The 18,480-nt window shown below is 53.2% G+C and overlaps 2 protein-coding genes across 2 annotated transcripts in view; both read left to right on the top strand.

Moving 5' to 3' along the window:
* Positions 1-1,225: 1,225 nt before the first annotated feature.
* Positions 1,226-3,000, top strand: CLDN7 (claudin 7). Its single transcript, XM_032804920.2, has 3 exons — positions 1,226-1,394; positions 1,887-1,971; positions 2,627-3,000. The coding sequence occupies exons 1-3, from the start codon at positions 1,256-1,258 to the stop codon at positions 2,790-2,792; spliced, it is 390 nt and encodes a 129-aa protein (XP_032660811.2). The 5' UTR covers positions 1,226-1,255; the 3' UTR covers positions 2,793-3,000.
* A 15,348-nt stretch (positions 3,001-18,348) lies between these two features.
* Positions 18,349-18,480, top strand: part of ELP5 (elongator acetyltransferase complex subunit 5) — a 4,398-nt gene continuing 4,266 nt past the window's right edge. Inside the window, exon 1 of the mRNA XM_075070461.1 lies at positions 18,349-18,410. Within this exon, the coding sequence (XP_074926562.1) occupies positions 18,359-18,410 (52 nt within the window). The 5' untranslated portion in view covers positions 18,349-18,358. The remainder of the gene's footprint in view (positions 18,411-18,480) is intronic.

The raw sequence follows: 18,480 nt of genomic DNA, 5'->3' as shown, positions 1-18,480 counted from the left end.
GGGGGGGGGGGCTTGGAGCCAGGACTCTTAAGAGTTAAATCAATGGTCCCTCTAGCCCAGTGTCCTGTCTTCTAACAGTGGTTCAGAGGGATTAGCAATCAGCATCTGATCCCAGCATCTGCCACCTGGAGGTTTAGGGACCCCCAGAGCACTAGGTTGCCCCCCAGCCCTTCTTAGCTAACCTCCATTGGTGGATCGGTCCTCCAGCAACGTCTCCAATTCATTGTGGAAGCCAGTTTTACGTTTGGCCTCTGCCACATCCCCTAGTGAGGAGTTCCACAGATGCATTGCGTGAGGAAATACTTCCTTTCTTTTGTTCGGAAACTGCTGCCTATTCATTTCATTTGCCGACCCCTAGTTCTCGGGTGAGGAAGAAATACCACTTCCTGATTGCTTTTCTCCACACCCATCCCGATTTTATAGACCCGTATCAAGTCCCGGCTTCGCCGTCTCTTCTCAAAGCTGAAACGTCCTCGCATGGAAGCCGCTCCAGACCCCGAATCATGTTCGTTTGCCCTTTTCTGAACCTTTGCTGATCCCAGCAGATCTCTGTTCGGAGACGGGGCGACCACATCTGCGCATCTTCAAATGTGGGCGTCCCATGGATTTATCTAGGGGCAACGTGATATATTCTGTCCCTTGACAATCTGAATGGTCGACATGAATAGACAACATGAGTTGTTGGGGACCATCCCACAAGGGATAGACATTTTTCCTTCGCTGCTACACGTGGAGTGGAGGGTTTCAGAGAACTACCCCCAAGGACTCCAAACAGCCAATTTAGACCCCAAGATTTTATAGGTACAGTTGGGATGATGTTGTCCCAGGTGCGTCACTTGGCACTGGGTTTCCTCTGCCTTTGGGTGAGATCCCGTCATCTGCCTCGGGCGGAACTAGCTCGAGGAATTTTGTCTCTGCAAACTTGCCACCTTGCGGGGCATCCCGTCGATAAGGACGCCCTCATCCCACTTCAGCACCCCATGGTGAACACTGACCATTTCTTCCTATCCTTCTAACATGTTACTGATGCCTGGTTTCTCTCCCCATCTCTGAGAGGACAGTGGGGTTGAGTGGTTAGAGCTGGGGGTGCTGGGAGCCAGGACTCCTGGGTTCTCTCTGGGCTCTGGGAGGGGAGTGGGGGCTGGTGGGTTAGAGCCGGGGGGGGCTGGGAGCCAGGACTCCTGGCTTCTACTCAGCTGCCTCACCCAGTTTCTCTCACCCCCCGACAGCTGCTCTCCAGGCCACGCGGGCACTCATGGTGGTCTCCATCGTGATGGGCGTCATCGGCATTGGTGTGGCCTCCATGGGGATGAAATGCACCCGCTGCGGGGGGGACAACAAGGTGCAGAAGGCGCGCATAGCCATGACCGGGGGGCTCATCTTTGTGGTGGGAGGTGAGTCGAGGAAGGGGCCGGCGGGTGGGTAGTCGCTGGGTTCCTCTACGTGCCCAGGCCTGGAGTGGGTGGGAGGCCTTGTTCCAGGCCCCCTCTGCTGGGGCGACTGGTTGAGACCTGGGCAATTCATTTCATGCATGTAATCAGCTGGGAGACAGCACCCTCTAGAGGGGACAGGCCCCTGCCCCCCTGAGCCAGCCAGTCCCCGCCCTGGGGCCGGGCGGGAGCCGGTGCCCCCTAGAGGGGGCAGACCCCTACCCTATTCCCTGCCCTGAGCCAGCCAGTCCCCGCCCTGGGGCCGGGTGGGAGCCGGCGCCCCCTGGAGAGGACAGGCCCCTACCCTATTCCCTGCCCCCCCAAGCCAGCCAGTCCCCGCCCTGGGGCCGGGTGGGAGCCGGCGCCCCCTGGAGAGGACAGGCCCCATGTCCCACTTCCACATTCGCAAGAAGGCGCCGGGTGGCATTTCGAAGCCCGTGTTTCTCTCCTCCCCAGGTTTGGCGGCGCTGATCGCCTGTTCCTGGTATGGAAACCAGATCGTGCAAGATTTCTACAACGTCTCGGTACCTATGAACGCCAAGTGAGTTGGGGGCTTCTCCCATGTGTGGCCCTAGGGGGCGCTGTGGAGCAGGGAGCAAGGCGGGGGGCTCAGCAGGGGGCGCTCTCCCCTGGCAGGCAGGGCTGGCCCCAGGGTGGCGCTAGGGGGCGCTGTGGGGCAGGGAGCAAGGTGGGGGGCTCAGCAGGGGGTGCTCTCCCCTGCAAGGCAGGGCTGGCCCCAGGGTGGCACTAGGGGGCGCTGTGGGGCAGGGAGCAAGGCAGGGGGCTCAGCAGGGGGCGCTCTCCCCTGGCAGGCAGGGCTGGCCCCAGGGGGCCGTAGGGGGCGCTGGGCTGCAGGGAGCAGGGTGGGGGCTCAGCAGGGGGCGCTCTCCCCTGGCAGGCAGGGCTGGCCCCAGGGCAGCACTAGGGGGGCACTGTGGGGCAGGGAGCGGGGTGGGGGTGCTCTCCCCTTGCCTCAATAGACTGTTTAACTGTGTATATATAACCAGCCGCTCCGCCCCAGATGTAGCTGCATCTTAAGGTTTCCTGACTCAAGGCAGGGCTATGGGGGAAAGGGGTGGGGCTGACCAGAACAGGGCGGGGCTATGGGGGAAAGGGGTGGGGCTGACCAGAACAGGGCGGGGCTATGGGGGAAAGGGGCGGGCCCACAGCTGATCAGTCTCCCCCTCCCTCCCCAGGTATGAATTTGGATCCGCGATCTTCATCGGCTGGGCTGGGTCCGCCCTGGTGCTGCTGGGCGGGGGTCTCCTGTCCTGCTCCTGCCCTGGGAAATCTGGGTACAGCCAGCAGTACCCCAAAAGCAAAGCCACTTCCCGGACCCCCACCAACAAGGAATACGTCTAGCGCCCTGATCGGATGCCAGCTTTCCGGCCCGTACCCCTATCTGCCGTCAATATCCCGGCACTTGTGAAGGGGTTAACTCCTTGCATGGGGGGGTACCCCCACTTAGGAATATCAGGGTGCTCCTGAACTCCGTAGGGATGTTTTTAAATGCATCCATGCCCATTGAGATTTGGTTTCTACTTTCCCATGTTTTTGGGGTATAGGGAGGATTTTGAGGGCACAGGGAGGATTTTTGGGGGTGCCGTGTGCTTAAGGGAGGGTTCACTGAGTAAGGGGGTACCCCAAATTCTGTTCAGTGTAGCTGATTGGGGGGAAGAGGGTGGGTTTTCATTTTATAAGCAGGGGAGGGTTTTTTAAGAGCACCCCAAAACAGGATATATCCCTATAAAGGATTTCTTATGGGGTGTGTGTATTCTGCCAGACATTGGAGAAATCAGCTCAGAGATTTTTCTACTTTTTTAGCCAGGATTAAACCCCCATAAACTGACCCGATCTGTCTCTGAAGGGGGAGATCTGCCCTTAAAATCTCCCCACCCTTAAGAATCTTGCCCCATAATTGCTATGGTGGAATTGTATTTTATTTTTTATTTTTATTGTGAGGGGGAGGAGGCTCAGTGGGGGAGTTTAATTGGGGTGGGGTGGGGGGAATGACCAATGTCTTTATTTAAAAGCACTCCCGCTCATTAGGGGTTTTTAATGAATGATCTGTGCGCGGCTGGGATTTGTGTGGTCTTTGTCCTGTTTTGTACAGAAATTAAAAATTGTGTGTTTTGGAAACAGTGTGCGGTGCCTCCTACTGGAGAGATCTGTATTGGGGGTGCCCTCTAGGAGTAAGGCAGGGTTACCCTGATCTCTGCCTTTGGGGGATGTGCACACTGCCCCCCTCTAGGAAAGGTGGTGTCTGCATCTCGGCACCGGGTGAGAGGTCCCAGGGTAACCGGCCGCACTGCCCCAGAGGTGGCTGCATCTCAGCGCCGGGCGAGGGGTCCCTGGGTAACCTACCGCCCCGCACCACAGGTGGCCACATCTCAGTGCTGGGCGAGGGGTCCCTGTGTAACCGGCTGCCCCGCCCCAGAGGTGGCCGCATCTCAGCACCAGGCCCGTTGCCCATCTTGCACCCCCTCATCCTCTCAATTTTAGAGTTCTTCATACTCTCCTGGCCTTTTCCCTGCCACTGAGGCTGTCTTCCTCCAGTTACCATGTCCCTCATTTCCCCTCCCCGGGCCAGGTGCCTGCTGGGGTGGGGGCTGGCTTTGCAGGTGCCAGAATGGGGGGGCTGTTTGGCTTGTTAGCTGCAACAGGGGAATTCACTATCTTATGGCCAGGGAGAAATCATGCAAGCAGCGAAGAGGAGAAATAGGCTATAAATGCAGTAAAAAAATAAGGCGTTTAATGGGGGGAAGGGGGGCCTTTGGTCCAGAGCTGGGCCTATTCCTACCCCCCCCAGCCAATTCCCCATACTATTCCCATCAGGGGGGCTTGGTAGGGTTCCCCCCTGCCCCCCACAAGCCAGCACTGAGTTATTTCATTCCAGGGGGAATTTCCAGGCACAGAACAAAACTGACCCTATCTCAGGCTGGGGGGGGGTCATCTCTGAGTGACTAAGTGAGGGGGAAGGGGCAGCTGTTTTCAGGGGTGACCCCCCCAGCTTAAAACCGCTCCCTGGACTTTTTCTTCTGGCGCACAAGGGCCAGAAAGGCAGTGGAAGGAAGCGGTTGCTCACGGACATGAATCCCTGCTGGCTGCAGCCCCCCCACAAGAATGGGACACCCCAAAAGGAAGGGGGGACTGGTGAGGAGGGCAGGGAGACCCTGAAAGAGAGGCTCTCTGGGGAGGGAAATGGCAGGACTCCTGGAGAAGACAATGAGTTTTTTGGGGGACCCCTGTCAGGCCAGGTGGTCCATGGGTCCCTGCCTTCAGGGCAATGTGCCCCCACCCCATTCACACACATCCAACCACATTGGGAGGACACAGTGTGCCACATACTAGACAGCCCCCCCTGAAAGATTGGGGTCCTCATGGTGCAGACTAGAGACCCCCCTCACTGAGTGCACACAGGTTCCCCTCACCCCCATCCCACCACATGCTGCAAAGATACATAGTTAGACAGTTCCTGCAGGAGTCTATGGGGATGAGGAGTCCTGGCTCCCAGCCCCCCCCAGTCATTAGCCCCCACTTCCCTGCCAGAGCCAGGGAGAGAACCCAGGAGTCCTGGCTCCCAGCCCCTCCTGCTCTGACCCACGAGCCCCCACTCTCCTCCCAGAGCTGGGGAGCGAAACCAGGAGTCCTGGCTCCCACCCCCTCCTTTGCTCTGACGCACCAGCCCCCACTCCCCTCACAGAGCTGGAAGAGAACCCAGAAGACCTGGCTCCCAGCCCCCCCGCTGTAACCCACCAGCCCCCACTCCCTTCCCAGAGCTGGGGAGAGAACCCAGGAGTCCTGGCTCCCAGCCCCCACCCTGTGAGTTTAGCCCATAACTCCCAAGCACTCACCTGTGTCTCCAGCTGCTCTGCATTGCCCTGTACAGTTGCACCCGAGCCTCCTTCCTGTCTTTGATTGGTCCCGGGTTCAACCCACCCTGAGCTGTGAATTACCAGAGCCAGGTGGGAACGGCACCTGGGTATAAGAGGATCCAGAGCGCTGGCCCCACTTGATTGCTGTGGAGAGGCAAGATGGGGGGTGGCCTCTGTCTGCTGCTGGCCTGGGTGATGTTTGCGTTGTCCTGTTCCTCTGCCTGGCCTTTTCCAGGAGCGACAACAGCTCCCACCCAGGCTCCTGCCTGCTCCCTTCCCTGGGTCCCTCTCAGGGACCTCCTGCCACCGGGGAGAGTCCAATGCCAAGCCGCCTGGCTGGAGGTGATGGTGTGGCAGAATTGTGGCCTGTTGTGTCCCTACGGCGCGGTCCTCCTCTTCACGTTAGATCTGGCTCAACGTGGGGCCAGCCCGAAGGTAAGTTTGGCTTCCCTGAGCCCCCCCCTATGGGTTCTGGAGCAAGTTCTCAAGAACTTCCAGGCTCTCCTGGGGGTGCACCTCCATCATCTTTTGGTCCCTCTGAATCGTGCTGTCCCTTGGCCCCTGCCCTGTTGAAGAACATAAGAATGGCCCTACTGGGTCAGATCATCTACCCAGTGTCCTGTCTTCGGACAGTGGCCAGTGTCAGGTGCCCCAGAGGGAATGAACCGAGCAAGGAATCATCAAGTGACCCATCCCCTGTCATCCATTCCCAGCTTCTGGCAAACAGAGGCTAGAGGCACCCTCCCTGCCCAGTCTGGCTAATAGCCACTGCTGGACCCGCCCTCCATGAACTTGCCTAGTTCTTTTCTAGTCTCGGCCTTCACAACATCCTCTGGCGAGGAGTTTCCCAGGCTGACTGTGCGTAGTGTGAAGAAATACGTCCTTTTGAGTAGTGTTCTCAAGTTGCAGTGGGGGAGGTCTAGGTTGGATATTAGGAAACACTATTTCACTAGGAGGGGGTGAAGCGCTGGAATGGGTTCCCTAGGGAGGTGGTGGGATCTCCTCCTGAGAGGTTTTTAAAGCCCTTCTTCTGTCACCTGCCACCACTGAGAACAGCCGACCTCCATCCTCTCTGGAACCCCCTTCAGGTAGCTGAAGGCTGCTATCAAATCGCCCCTCGCTCTTCTGGAGGGGTTTGGAGGGTGGAACGGGATCAGGGTTGGGGGCAGGGGGAGGCTCAGGATGGTGCTTACCTCTGTGCACTGCCCCGTCCACAGGCACTGGCCCTGCAGCTCCCACTGTGATTCCCAGCCAATGGGAGCTGCAGGGGGCAGCGAGGAGCCCGCTGGCTGCCCCTCCGCGTAGGAGCCAAAGGGGGCTATACCACTGCTTCTGTGAGCCACGTGGAGTGGCCCCCAATCCTGTCCCCTGGCTGGAGCACTGGAGCGGGGCAAGCCCCAGCGGGCTCTTGAGGGACAGATTAAAACAGCTGCTCTTTAAAATCTCCAGTGATGAAGATCTCTCAACCTGCCTGAGCAATTTATTCCAGTGCTTAACCACCCTGGCAGGACGTTTTTCCTAATGTCCAACCTAAACCGCCCTGGCTGCAATTTAAACCTCTTGCTTCTCATCCTATCCTTGGATGTTAAGGAGAACATTTACCTTCCTCTTCCTTGTAACAACCTTCTATGGACTTGAGGACTTAATACGGCTTTGAAACTTTCCTATGCAGACACAAACCGCTGCTTTTAACCAAAAAATTCCTGATTGCCTACTTCCAGTTCCAAACGATGTGGGCGGTTGACCGCTCTGTTCGTAACTCTGCTGTTTGTAACGTCCGTGCTTTGTCCACTGGTGTGGTTGGAAATCTTTTTCTCACTGCCTTGTGTGTGTGCATGATGGAATTGACGTTGATTGTTTACTGATGAAAATCTACGGCTGACTTTTATGTAAATATTCCTATTAATTTGAATATCTAAATACTGGAGATGGTCTACCAAATAGATATTCAAGATAATGAAGCCGAAAACAAATTAGTCTAAATGATTCGTTGCCACTGTTTGTTTTTCCCATGAAATGTTTTGATTCTGACAAAGCAAATTATTGGATGGTTCTACTCCTGGGTTGTTGCTCTGCCTCCCACTTTGGTGTAACTGGCGTCTCCTTCTCTCCCAGACAGGTATTGGTGGCAACAGTGGGATTCCAGTGTCTGGGTGTCTTTGTTGGCATGGCAAGGCAGGTGTCATGTGTTTTTTCCCCTCCCCTCCAAAGCAGTGGGTCAGGACGTTAACACCCCATAGAGACTTGTGGGGCAGGTCGTTCCATCCCTTCCCACGTGCCATCTGAGCAATCGATTCAGGCTCTATGCAAACTCAGGCAGGGTTGCTGAGTCAGTTACACTCAGGACAGCTCCTTTCCCGCATGACCTAGACATGTGCCTAATGTGTTGTTTTTAAATGCTACCTGAGATACCTCCATGAGCTGGGGACCTTAATCCAGCCCAGGCTACGCAGCCAATCTCATTAGCTTCTTGGACAGCTGGGGCAGGGAACAATGCTGGATTAATTCCAATGCCCAATTCCTTCCAGGGGATGCTGGATTTCTTGGTTTATACCACCACATTCTCTTACACCCACCTGCCTGCCATTACAGCCAGCCCCGGTGTGCTCCGCATTGAGTGTTGCTACCCCAGGTGAGTCTCTAAAGGGGAACCCCATCCTAGAACTCGTTCTGCCATAGGGGGATCCCTGCATGAAGTGACAGCAGCAGATGTTTTGGTGTCGTCTGATAAAGTTTGCGGGGGACCCCTGGCAAATGGGGGGAAGCGGTAAATACTGCACAGGATGGGACACCACTCAGCTAGTTTTTTACTAGGGCTAAATGTATGTGTAGACATCTAGGATCCAAGAAGGCCCTTTCTCTCCCAGAGAGGTATTGGTGTTAGCAGTGGGATCTTGGCATTTTCTGGGTGTCTGTGCTGGCATGGCAGGGCAGGCCAAGCTTACGGCATGGGGGACTCTATCCTCAGATGTCGTGGCTCTGAAAAAGAGTTGGGCGTCATGGCGGGAGATAGGATAAACGTGAGGGTGTGGATCTGATCAAGGGAGAGGCTGGGCTTGAACGATGCTGGGGATGGAGCAACAGAAGGACCTGGAGAAGGTGCAGATCAGTTGTTTGTCCTCTGACTTCAGCCCTGGTGCGACCGGGGCTGGGGGAAGATGGTGATAAAACTGGAGAGGGGTCAGAGAAGAACCATGAGAAGGATTAGGACACTTGACAGTGAGAGTCTCAAGAAGCTCAACTGAGTTACTGTCACAAAGAGACAGCTCATGGGGAGGGACGGATTTGATCACGTCTAAGTACCGGCACGGGCGGCGGGTATATTAGACAGGGGAAGGCTGTGCCTCCCCAAACAGCCTGGCGTGGCCCCGCTCACGCTCCACCCCCACGCCTGCCTCCTGTTGCCTTCTCTGGCTGAGAGGTGGGGGCCAGCCAGCTGGGGAGCTGCAATGCGCACGAGACCCTCCCCGGGCCGGGACCACACCATGCCGCCTGTCCTCGCAGCGCTGGGACCACGCCGCCTGCCCAGCACTCCGGCCGCGCCGACGGCTGGAAGCTAGACGAATTCAGACTGGTAATAAGGTGCAAGATGTGAACCATGAGTGTAATTAACCTGATTTACCTGGGGTTGAGGTGGATTCAATCGAGACGGGATGGTTTTCTAAAAGAAATTATTTCAGGGCACTTCTCAGACTAAAGCAGAGGCACTCGACCTTGCCAGACGACTGTACCCCTTTGAGAACCACTGGATTAGATGGTCACAATCGCGGAGCGGGGAGGGGGGTCAGAATAGGGGCCAGGGGAGCATAGCCCCATAACATCACTTTTTACGGGAACGGCGAGTGACGGGGCGGGGCCTCTGAGTCCCTTCTAGCCTGGAAATCTGAGTCTGTAAATATTTTGGCGTTCTTTTTCTTCTCCATATCGCAAGGAGAGTAGGGAGGGGATTTTAACCAGCCTCAGTGAGCCGGCTACTAGAACACCATGTCCTCCTCCTGTTGCCCCGAAGGGGCTCGATTTAGATCACTTCTTGCATGCGAGCAAGTGTTTAGTCTAGGGAGAAATGCACCGTTATGGCTTCTGTTGGCTCCTCCTCCGCAGCTGGCCCAGACGGCCTCCTGAAGCTTGTGGCAAAAGGTTGAACAAGAACCAGGGCGGTCGTGAAACCCAGACGCATTGAAGTTCAGAAGGAGGCAGCTTTAGCCCCACTCTCAAGGGAAGTGGTGGGTTTTCTAGTCCGTGATGGCTTCACATCAAGGCCTGGATGCCCATTGTAGAAAACACCTTCGTTCGACACACTTTTATTTTAGGTTGAATACGGTGTGTGTGTGTGTGTGTGTGATTTCAACCGCCTGAGGGCAGGAGAAATTCTTCCTTTTCTTTGTTTTAAATCAGACGTGGGCAAAGTATGGCCCGCGGGTCACATCTGGCCTGCAGGACTGTCCCCTGAGCTCCCGGCCCCCCAATCCATCCCCTACAGCCACACCACTGCTGCTGGTAAGAGGTCGGGAAGTGGAGGGTCCTGGGGGGCAGTCAGGGAGGAGGGGGTGGGTGGATGGAGCGGAGGTTCTTGGGGCATCGTCAGGGGATGGGCAACAGGGAGGGTTCCATTATGTTCCAGGCTACGCATCAGATGAAGTGGGCTGTAGCCCGCAGAAGCTTATGCTCAAATAAATTTGTTAGTCTCTCAGGTGCCACAAGTACATCTGTTCTTTTTAATAGCCTTTGGGAGTTCAATCTCTTTAGCTAGTGGAAAAGCAGGACAAGAGGTAACCCGATCGCCGTCTAGAATTGCCTTTGGCTTGGAGAGGGGAAACGAGATAGCAGGATGGCTTCTTCATCTGGCCCGCAAAGGCAAGGTGAGATCGAGTGGAAGCCGGAGAAGTTCAGACAGGAAACAAGGCCTTGATGAGCGTCTGGTTCGTGAAAAGGAGATCAAGTGTCTCTCTTCTTGGGGACGATCCGGAGGCCCTTTGATCAGTTGGTACCTGAACTTCAGGGCACTTAGAAGTGTAATCGGTGATGGCAAGTAACCTGACCTCCCTGGATACCACACACCAAGACAGCATCCCTGAATTAATTCCTTTTAGAAAAACACCCCCACACTTGAGCTAAAATCTGCCAGTGATGGAGAAGTATCCCTGAAACCTTGGTAAGTTGTCCGAAAGGTGAACTCGGATTAAAAATTTGCACCTTTCTCTCCTGTCTGAATTTGGCCAGCCATTGAGTTACGGGACCATTTTCCGTTTGATCTCTGCTTGGCAGGGCGGAAACCTCTGCCTGGCTTTATTTGGGTGGCCCCTGGGCAGGCCAGAAACAAGGTAATGGGTGTGAAAGACATATGTGACGCCTCGGTGGAATCTCGGGTTTCTTTCCCGAATGTTTTGGGCCTGACTAAGTTGCGAGGAGTTTAGGAAGCCGGATAGACGAGGAGCTGACGCACAGTTTAAGTTCCGGCAGAGCTCGGTCGTGAGCGGGTCTCGAACCTGGGGCAGCAAGGGTGACCGGCCCTAGTGGGAGACTCTGCCCCACAGGCCAATTGGCAGAGTCCCAGAGCAGCTGATTAGGGGCTGGAGCCAGGAATCCACCTGCTTGATTTTTTTCCTGGCGTCCTGACCCAGCATCTCCCATATGCCGTTCCAGGCCTCCTGTGTGTCCCCTTCCTCTGTCCCCCAAATCTTAACCCTTCCCCAGCGACGGTGTGAGTAGCTGGACACGATGCCTAGGAGCGGGGCTGGGGGTCATCCTCCTCTTCTTTCTAGCAGCTCGTCTCCGGGAAAAGGTTCTGGGGCCATCGGCAAAAGCTGCAAGGACAGGAATCGTGGGGCGTTCAGAGGTCGATCCAGGAGAATCCAACGCAAGAGGCATCTTCCTTCACGGCCAGGTAGGTTCCAAAGTCCATGGGTTGAGTGAAACCTCCATAAAACTGAGGGGGGGGCACCCCAATCTTTGACATCTTGGCGTCCTTGTGGGTAGTTCCCTGAAAACATCCACTCCAGGTACAATGGTGAAAAAAGCGAACAGAATGGTGGGAATCATTCAGAAAGGGAGAGATAAGACAGAAAATATCCTATTGCCTCTCTATAGGGTGACCAGATGAAAGGGGGAAAATATCAGGACACTTGGGGGGTGGGGGAGGTGTCTGCCGGCAGAGCAAAAAAAGTAGAAAAGGTGAGTGCTGCCGGTGGAGCGAAATATCTGGACAAATTGCTTCTGGACCAAAGATCGGTCGTGATGCAGGAAAAACGCTGAAATATCACCCTACCTCTCTATAAATCCATGGTATGCCCACATCTTGAATACTGCGTGCAGATGTGGTCGCCTTCTCTTAAAAAAAGATTGATTGGAATTGGAAAAGTTTCAGAAAAGGGCAACAGAAATGATTTGGGGTCTGGAACGGCTTCTGTATGAGGAGGGATTAATAAGATTATGACTTTTCAGCTTGGAAAGGAGACGACTGGGGGCAGGATATGATAAGGGCAGCAGGTTTAAAACAAACAAAAGGAAGTATTTTTTCCACACAATGCACCATTAACCTGTGGAACTCCTCGCCAGAGGATGTTGTTCTAGTCTTGGCCTTCACAGGGTTAAAAAAAGAACTAGATAGGAGGATAGACAGGATGGGTAGGGATGGGGCCCTGGCCTCTGTTTGCCAGAAGCTGGGAATGGACGACGGGATGGATCACTTGGTGCTTCTCAGTTCTGCTCATTCTCTCTGGGGCACCTGGCATTGGCCGCTGTTGGATGACAGGACACTTAGCTGGATGGACCTTTGGTCTGACCTACTATGGGCGTTCTTATGTTCTCATTTGGGGAAATATGTAAGGAACAATTAAGCTTTCTTGGGGAATCTGATAGTGGAAACATAGCAGGCCTGTCATAAACAGATAGTTAAGGGTTAATGTCTCTTTTACCTGCAAAGGGTTAACAAACAGGGAACCAAACACCTGACCAGGGGACCAATCAGGAGGCAAGATACTTTCAAATCTCGGTGGAGGGAAGCTTTTGTTAGTAGTTTTGGGTTTTTGCTTTGTGCTCTCTAGGCTCTGAGGGTGACCACACGTCTCTACAGGCTCTCTAATCTTCTGTTTCCAATTTGTAAGTACAAAGGTAAAAAGACAGTATAGTCTTTTTATTTGGTTTTCTTTATGTGCAAATGTGTAGCTTGCTGGAAATATTTTAAATTGTATTTTTTCTGGATAAGGCTGTTTATCCATTTTTTATAAGCTAAAAGACCCTGTAATATTTCATCTTGATTACAGAGACAATTTTTATGTTTTTCCTTCTTTTATTAAAGTTTTCCTCTTTTTTAGAATCTAATTGATCTTTTGGTTATCTTGTATAAGACTCCAGAGAAGGAAGTCTGCACTCACCAGGGGATCGGTGGGAGAAAGGAAAGGAGGGGGAAGGGAATGGTTTATTCCCCTTTGTTGTGAGACTCAGGGAATCTGGGTCTTGGGGGGGTCTCCAGGGAAGGTTTTGGGGAGACCAGAGCTTATCAGGGGCTCTACCCTAAGTCCTGATTGGTGGCAGCACTACAGGATCTAAGCTGGTAATTAAGCTTAGAGGATTTATGCTGGTACCCATATTTTGGACGCTAAGGTTCAGATTTGGGAATTATACCGTGACAAGGCCCCACCCAAACAACAGCACATGCAGGCAGAGGTGGGTGTGTTGATCCGTGTGAGCCTGAAGAAAAAGACTTTGCTAGATTTTCTTTTTTGGGCAGAGTGCTATCTGGAAAGAGGCTTGGAATTACAAGCCATAAATTGCCTCTTGCTGGTTTTGATTCCTTTTATGCTCAGTGAAACAGGACTTTGTGCATAAAGAGGATTGCGTCAAAGGTACCCGGAATCCGTCAATGTCTCCTCCCCACAGACATGACTCCTATTTTGGTGAATAGCTTGAATTCCACCCCCACCCCCCATATACTTGGACATTTTTGGCTAATCAACACCAATTGTGCCTCTGATCCCGCTTCTCGGACTATTTAACAGCACCCATTGAGGCTCACTAACCTGTCCCCTAGATTCATAGATTCTAGGACTGGAAGGGACCTCGAGAGGTCATCAAGTCCAGTCCCCTGCCACCTCTCTCGGGGGTGGGCAGGGACCCCTGTCGCTCCAGACCAGCGGTTGCGGCTTGCGTCCTGTTAGGTTTCATGGCCTACAACAGAGAAGAGAGATTTAAAAACCTCAACTCTACTTCTTGAAAGGTTGTAAGATGAGGCTACCTCACTGCATGGGCTCCAGAACAAGAACCCCCAAAACACAGAGAGAAAACGGGCTGCTCTCTAAAGCAGGATTCAGCCCTACCTTGGTCTAGGCTGGATCTCCGCAAACTCAGTCTGAAAGTCCCACGTTGCACAGTTCTAGGGTGACCAGATGTCCCAATTTTATAGGGACAGTCCTGATTTTTGGGTTTTTTTCTTATATACACTCCTATTATCCCCACTTTCTATCCCGATTTTTCACATTTCCTGTCTGGTCACCCTACACTGTTCCCTACAGAGCCCCCTGGCTCCAAGCAAGGCCGGGAAACCTCCTTATTCTTAAAGTGACAGCTTGAAAACGGAGTGAAAAATGACAAGCTGCCACAGTCTGCCGTCTGCTTCTTGCTCCAACCCCATTCTGTTGACGTGTCCAGTGGCCTCGACTTCAGAGTCATTGTCATCCGCTCACTGAGGCGTCCACTGTTTTTTGTAGGGTCTTCCACTCAACTGCGTTGATTCAGATGCATCCTAAACTTGGAATCCTTCCCGGCAGGGAGAGAGTTAACTCTTTCCGCTCAGTGGGGAGCCATCTCTAATGGATAGGTATGACAGATGCCATAATCCTATGCAGTATCTTTGGGGACCATATTGGATTCAAGCTATGACAGGTTTATGCAGGATCATGTCCTACTCTGGGAGGGAGGGTCACCAGAGTTTCTCTGGGAAGAAAAATCAGTGGCAGGTGATTACGCTGAATAAACCATGCTAGAGAGGTGGTGGCTTCCATATACAGGTCTGAGCTGGGTTTTCCTGGTACTACAAGACAGGGGGAAAAAGCTTTTGGTATAAAAGGATGAGCTGGAATTGCCACTGGCTTTCTCTCTGACCCACCCACTGGCCAGGACTTCCGGCCCATGGGTTGGAAAGATTTTGGCCCTGTATGGGGGACTGGTAAGCTTTCAGTGTGAGTACAGGAACTCGTACTTCCTCCTCTCATGCTTTCACTTTAAGAATAAATGTGCTTGCTGAGACAGCCACAGGGGCTGGGCTTAATCTGTGCCGGGTCTTGGCCCCGGCACCTCTGGGCTTGCCGTTATGAACAAAAATTTGTTTCAGCCCTGCTATCTAATCACTTGAGCCCCATTGCCTCTTTCATTTGTGGCCTGATCTTTAGATTATGTATTAATTATACTGATTACTTAAGAATCTCCAGTTACCCGTTTGAGGGTTGGCAGGTTCTTGTCCCAAGATCAGGTCCCGTATTATACACATTAGTATATAGCTGGGAATCCCGGTCAAGCAACACTCAGATTAAAGGAACTTCTTTCTATTGAAAACAAAATAGTTGTTGAATACAATTCGCACGGTCACAAACACCCCAGTTTGGTAAGGTCGATTGAGATCCAACACAGTGTAACTCGGCACATCCAACTACTCACACCATCCCTTGTAGAACAACATTCGCCATCATCATCCTCATCTGTGAAGGTAGCTCGTATACTTGTTATGGACGTCAGCTCATTGCCAGGACATTCTTGGGGTTGGGTTGTGTGTTCCTGTGGTCAGAAATGCTCTACTTTCAGCTCCCCAATCCTTGGGGTTTCCTTTGGGCCAATCAGAAGGTTGAGAGATGTGCGTCTCTGCCCAAAAGGTGGTGGCTGAGATCAGGAAGCTGTGAGCAGAGGCAACGCATAACTGTTTATAGTGGAGGGACGGGGCATGTATTTTGAATCCACTTTGCTGTCCCGGAGCTGACTGGTGACTGGTTCACCCTGTCGTGGTCCCTGGGACAATGGCAGTGAAGTTCAGCGTAAATCCCAGGTCTCGAAGTGAATTGCACAGCTTGCCCAAAGGTGACAGCTGGGGCCCTGAGGTGAAGGTGGGACCAGATCAGGGGTGGGAACTGTGACATGGGGCTTAACTTGGTTGGGTGCCTTGGGTGGTGGCTTCTACTACCTCAAGGGGCTTAACTGCTCCTTCTAGTCAGCCTGACAGAAAATGGCTCAATCCATCAACTTTTAACCAGGTCTGCACTCATCTATCGATCAAAGCAATTCCCACCTTCCAGCCTAATATCTCCAGTGCAACCAAGGCTTATCCTTTGAAATTTCCCTCCCTCTAGGCAATTCCTCTGAGGTAGAAGCAGAGGTTGATGCGATGGTAGGCCCTTCACCGAGCCGTGAGGCAGCTCCGAGGTCCGGGGACTGGGTGGAGGTGGTGAAGATGACTGCTAAAGGTAAGGGGGGAATCCAGTGATTTACAATGATCAGGAAATACTGTAGCCCATAGGTGGACCAGGCCCCGTGTTTGATTTAAAAAACACTCTCAGGGATGGTATAGGTATACTTGCCGCTGCCTCAGTGCAGGGGGATGGACCAGATGTCCTCTCAAGACACCTCCCACCCCTATGTTCCAAAGAGTTTATCTCCGGAGAAGGCAAGAAACGACAGCACAATATATGATGTGATTGCCCCATCGCAAAAAAGATCTATTGGAAAAGGTGCAGAAAAGGGTGAAAAAATGAGGGATCTGGACTGGCTGCTAAATGGGGAGAGATTAATAAGACTGGGACTTTTCAGCTTGGAAAAGTGACAATTAAAGGGGGGATATGAGAGAGATCTATAAAATCATGACGAGAGTGGAGAAAGTAAATAAGGAAGTGTTATTTACTCCTTCTTATAACCCAAGAACTAGGGGTTGGCTAATGAAATGAACAGGCAGCAGGTTGAAAACAAACAAAAGGAGGCATTTCTTCACACAACGCACAGTCAACCTGTGGAACTCCTCGCCAGAGGATGTTGTGAAGGCCAAGACTAGAACAGGGTTCAAAAAAGAATTAGAGAAGTTCATGGAGGACAGGTCCATTAATGGCTATTAGCCAGGATGGGCAGGCATGGTGTCCCTAGCCTCTGTTTGCCAGAAGCTGGGAATGGGCGACAAGGGATGGATCCCTTGATTCCCTGTTCTGAAGGAAGCATGGCAAAGGAGAATGAGGTAGTTTTGGGGACAGCGGGGGGGGGGGGGAGAGCAGAAGGGCATGTGACATGTGGTTGATGGATGGTTGAGACCGTTCACCAACAGGCGACCGGAGGTGATGTCTCACTAGTGAATGCAATGATAGGTATTAAATATCTTCCAATCCAGACCGGAAGATGCATCAGTCCAATACAGGTGAGAAAAGCCAGTGCCTTTTGCTCTGTGCTAGCCAGGAAGTCAGATGGGACGATCCAATGGTCCCATCAGCTCTATGCAAGCTCTGGGCACCAATTCTAACTCTCTGGTCTCTTCCCCACAGGGGCCACGAAGGATCGCGGGATGGCTTTGGTGCTGAGTGGGTTAGCAGCGGCTGTCTCCGTTCTCTTCCTCGCCGGAGGAGCCCTCCTGGCACGTCAGAGATGCAGCAACATTGCTGTCTGACTTGTTTTAAAGTCAATTTTTTATGGCCAAGCAATAAATGGCAGATTTTGGGTTCTGGTGACTGTGGCTCAATGGAGAATGGGGAGGGGTCCTCTGGCATGGCTGGGGTGGGGAAATCGCTTTTTTTATTTTTAAGCCTGTTCCTGGACCTTCTGGAAGGGCGTGGGTCTATTTTGACTACCTTTCCATGGGTTGGGTTGATAGTTGAGTTTAATAGCGCTGTCAGCCAGTGGACCTCAAATGGTGTCACGGGAACAACCTCCGATGATGGGGAATTCTACCACCAACTCCCTTCACGGGTCGGGTTTTCATTTCTGTTGGTCTGCTCCTGGCCTCTTTCTTGAGTTTGGCCCCATCTTTTTGAAAGGACGGGGCACAGGACTGGATATTATACTCCAGTTGAGGCCTCACCCAGGGCAGGGCAGAGTGGAACACCGGCCTCTCGTGTCTTGCATATGACATGCCTGTTAATACACCCTCTTTTGCAAGTGCATAACACTGTCTTTTCTTCACACAACGCACAGTCAACCTGTGGAAATCCTTGCCAGAGGATGTTGTGAAGGCCAAGATTATAAGAGGAGTCAACAAAGAACTCGATAAGTTCACAGAGGATGGGTCCGTCAATGGCTATTAGCCAGGCTGGGCAGGGATGGTATCCGTAGCCTCTGTTTACCAGACGCTGGGAATGGGCGACAGGGGATTGATCATTTAATGATTCACTGCTCTGTTCATTGCCTCTGGGGCATGTGGTGTTGGCCGCTGTTAGAAGACAGGACACTGGGCTAGATGGATCTTTGGTAGGGCTGTTCTTGTATGGGGGCCGTGACGGTGGAGACAAGGCTGGGGGAAGTGGGAGATTTGACCAGGTTGGGGGCGCCGGATTGGCTAGGAGGAGGTAGCGCAGGATTGGGATGGAGAGGGGTCCTCGAAGTGGGACTGTTTTTATGGGCACGATGTTGGGGTGTGGGCCTATAAGTGGTGGTGAGGGGATGGGGGGAGGGACTCTTGCCCCTTTGGGATGAGACCAGGGACTGGGTGCCTTGGTCGGAGCCCAGCCCTCAATGCAGCCAACGGGGCTTCAAGGGCCTCTTAGCATGGCCCCCAAATCCCTCCATGTTGGCAGAAGTTTGGCCAAGAGGCAGTAGAGGTGTCTAACTCAGTGCCTGAAAAACACCTCCCTCCAATGAAGCCCTAAAACGACTGGAAAGGACCTCGTCCCTCCCCCACCCCCAAGGTGTCATGAGGGGCTGCCTAAAACCTCTGTTGCCGCCCCTGCCCCCATTTTTATTGAGCAGGCAGCGGGTTGGACGCCTACGTCCCAACATGGCGCCGCCCAGGGGAGAGCCTCCCGCTCCGTGCGCAGGGACTGTCGCCGTACGGTGAGGTCATAGGGAGGCGCCGGCGCAGAGGGAGGAGGGAGTGGGATGCTGGGCGAGCTGGTGGCTGGGGCAGCGGGGGGGCTCGTGCTCATTCAGGGTGAGGGGGGAGCAGTGGGGAAAAGCGCACAACTCAAATGGTCAGTGATAAGACCAAATGAAAATCAGAC

This window comes from Chelonoidis abingdonii, chromosome 11 (assembly GCF_003597395.2).
Source record: "Chelonoidis abingdonii isolate Lonesome George chromosome 11, CheloAbing_2.0, whole genome shotgun sequence".
NCBI lineage: Eukaryota > Metazoa > Chordata > Testudines > Testudinidae > Chelonoidis > Chelonoidis abingdonii.
This window is presented reverse-complemented; position numbering and strand designations above follow the sequence as displayed.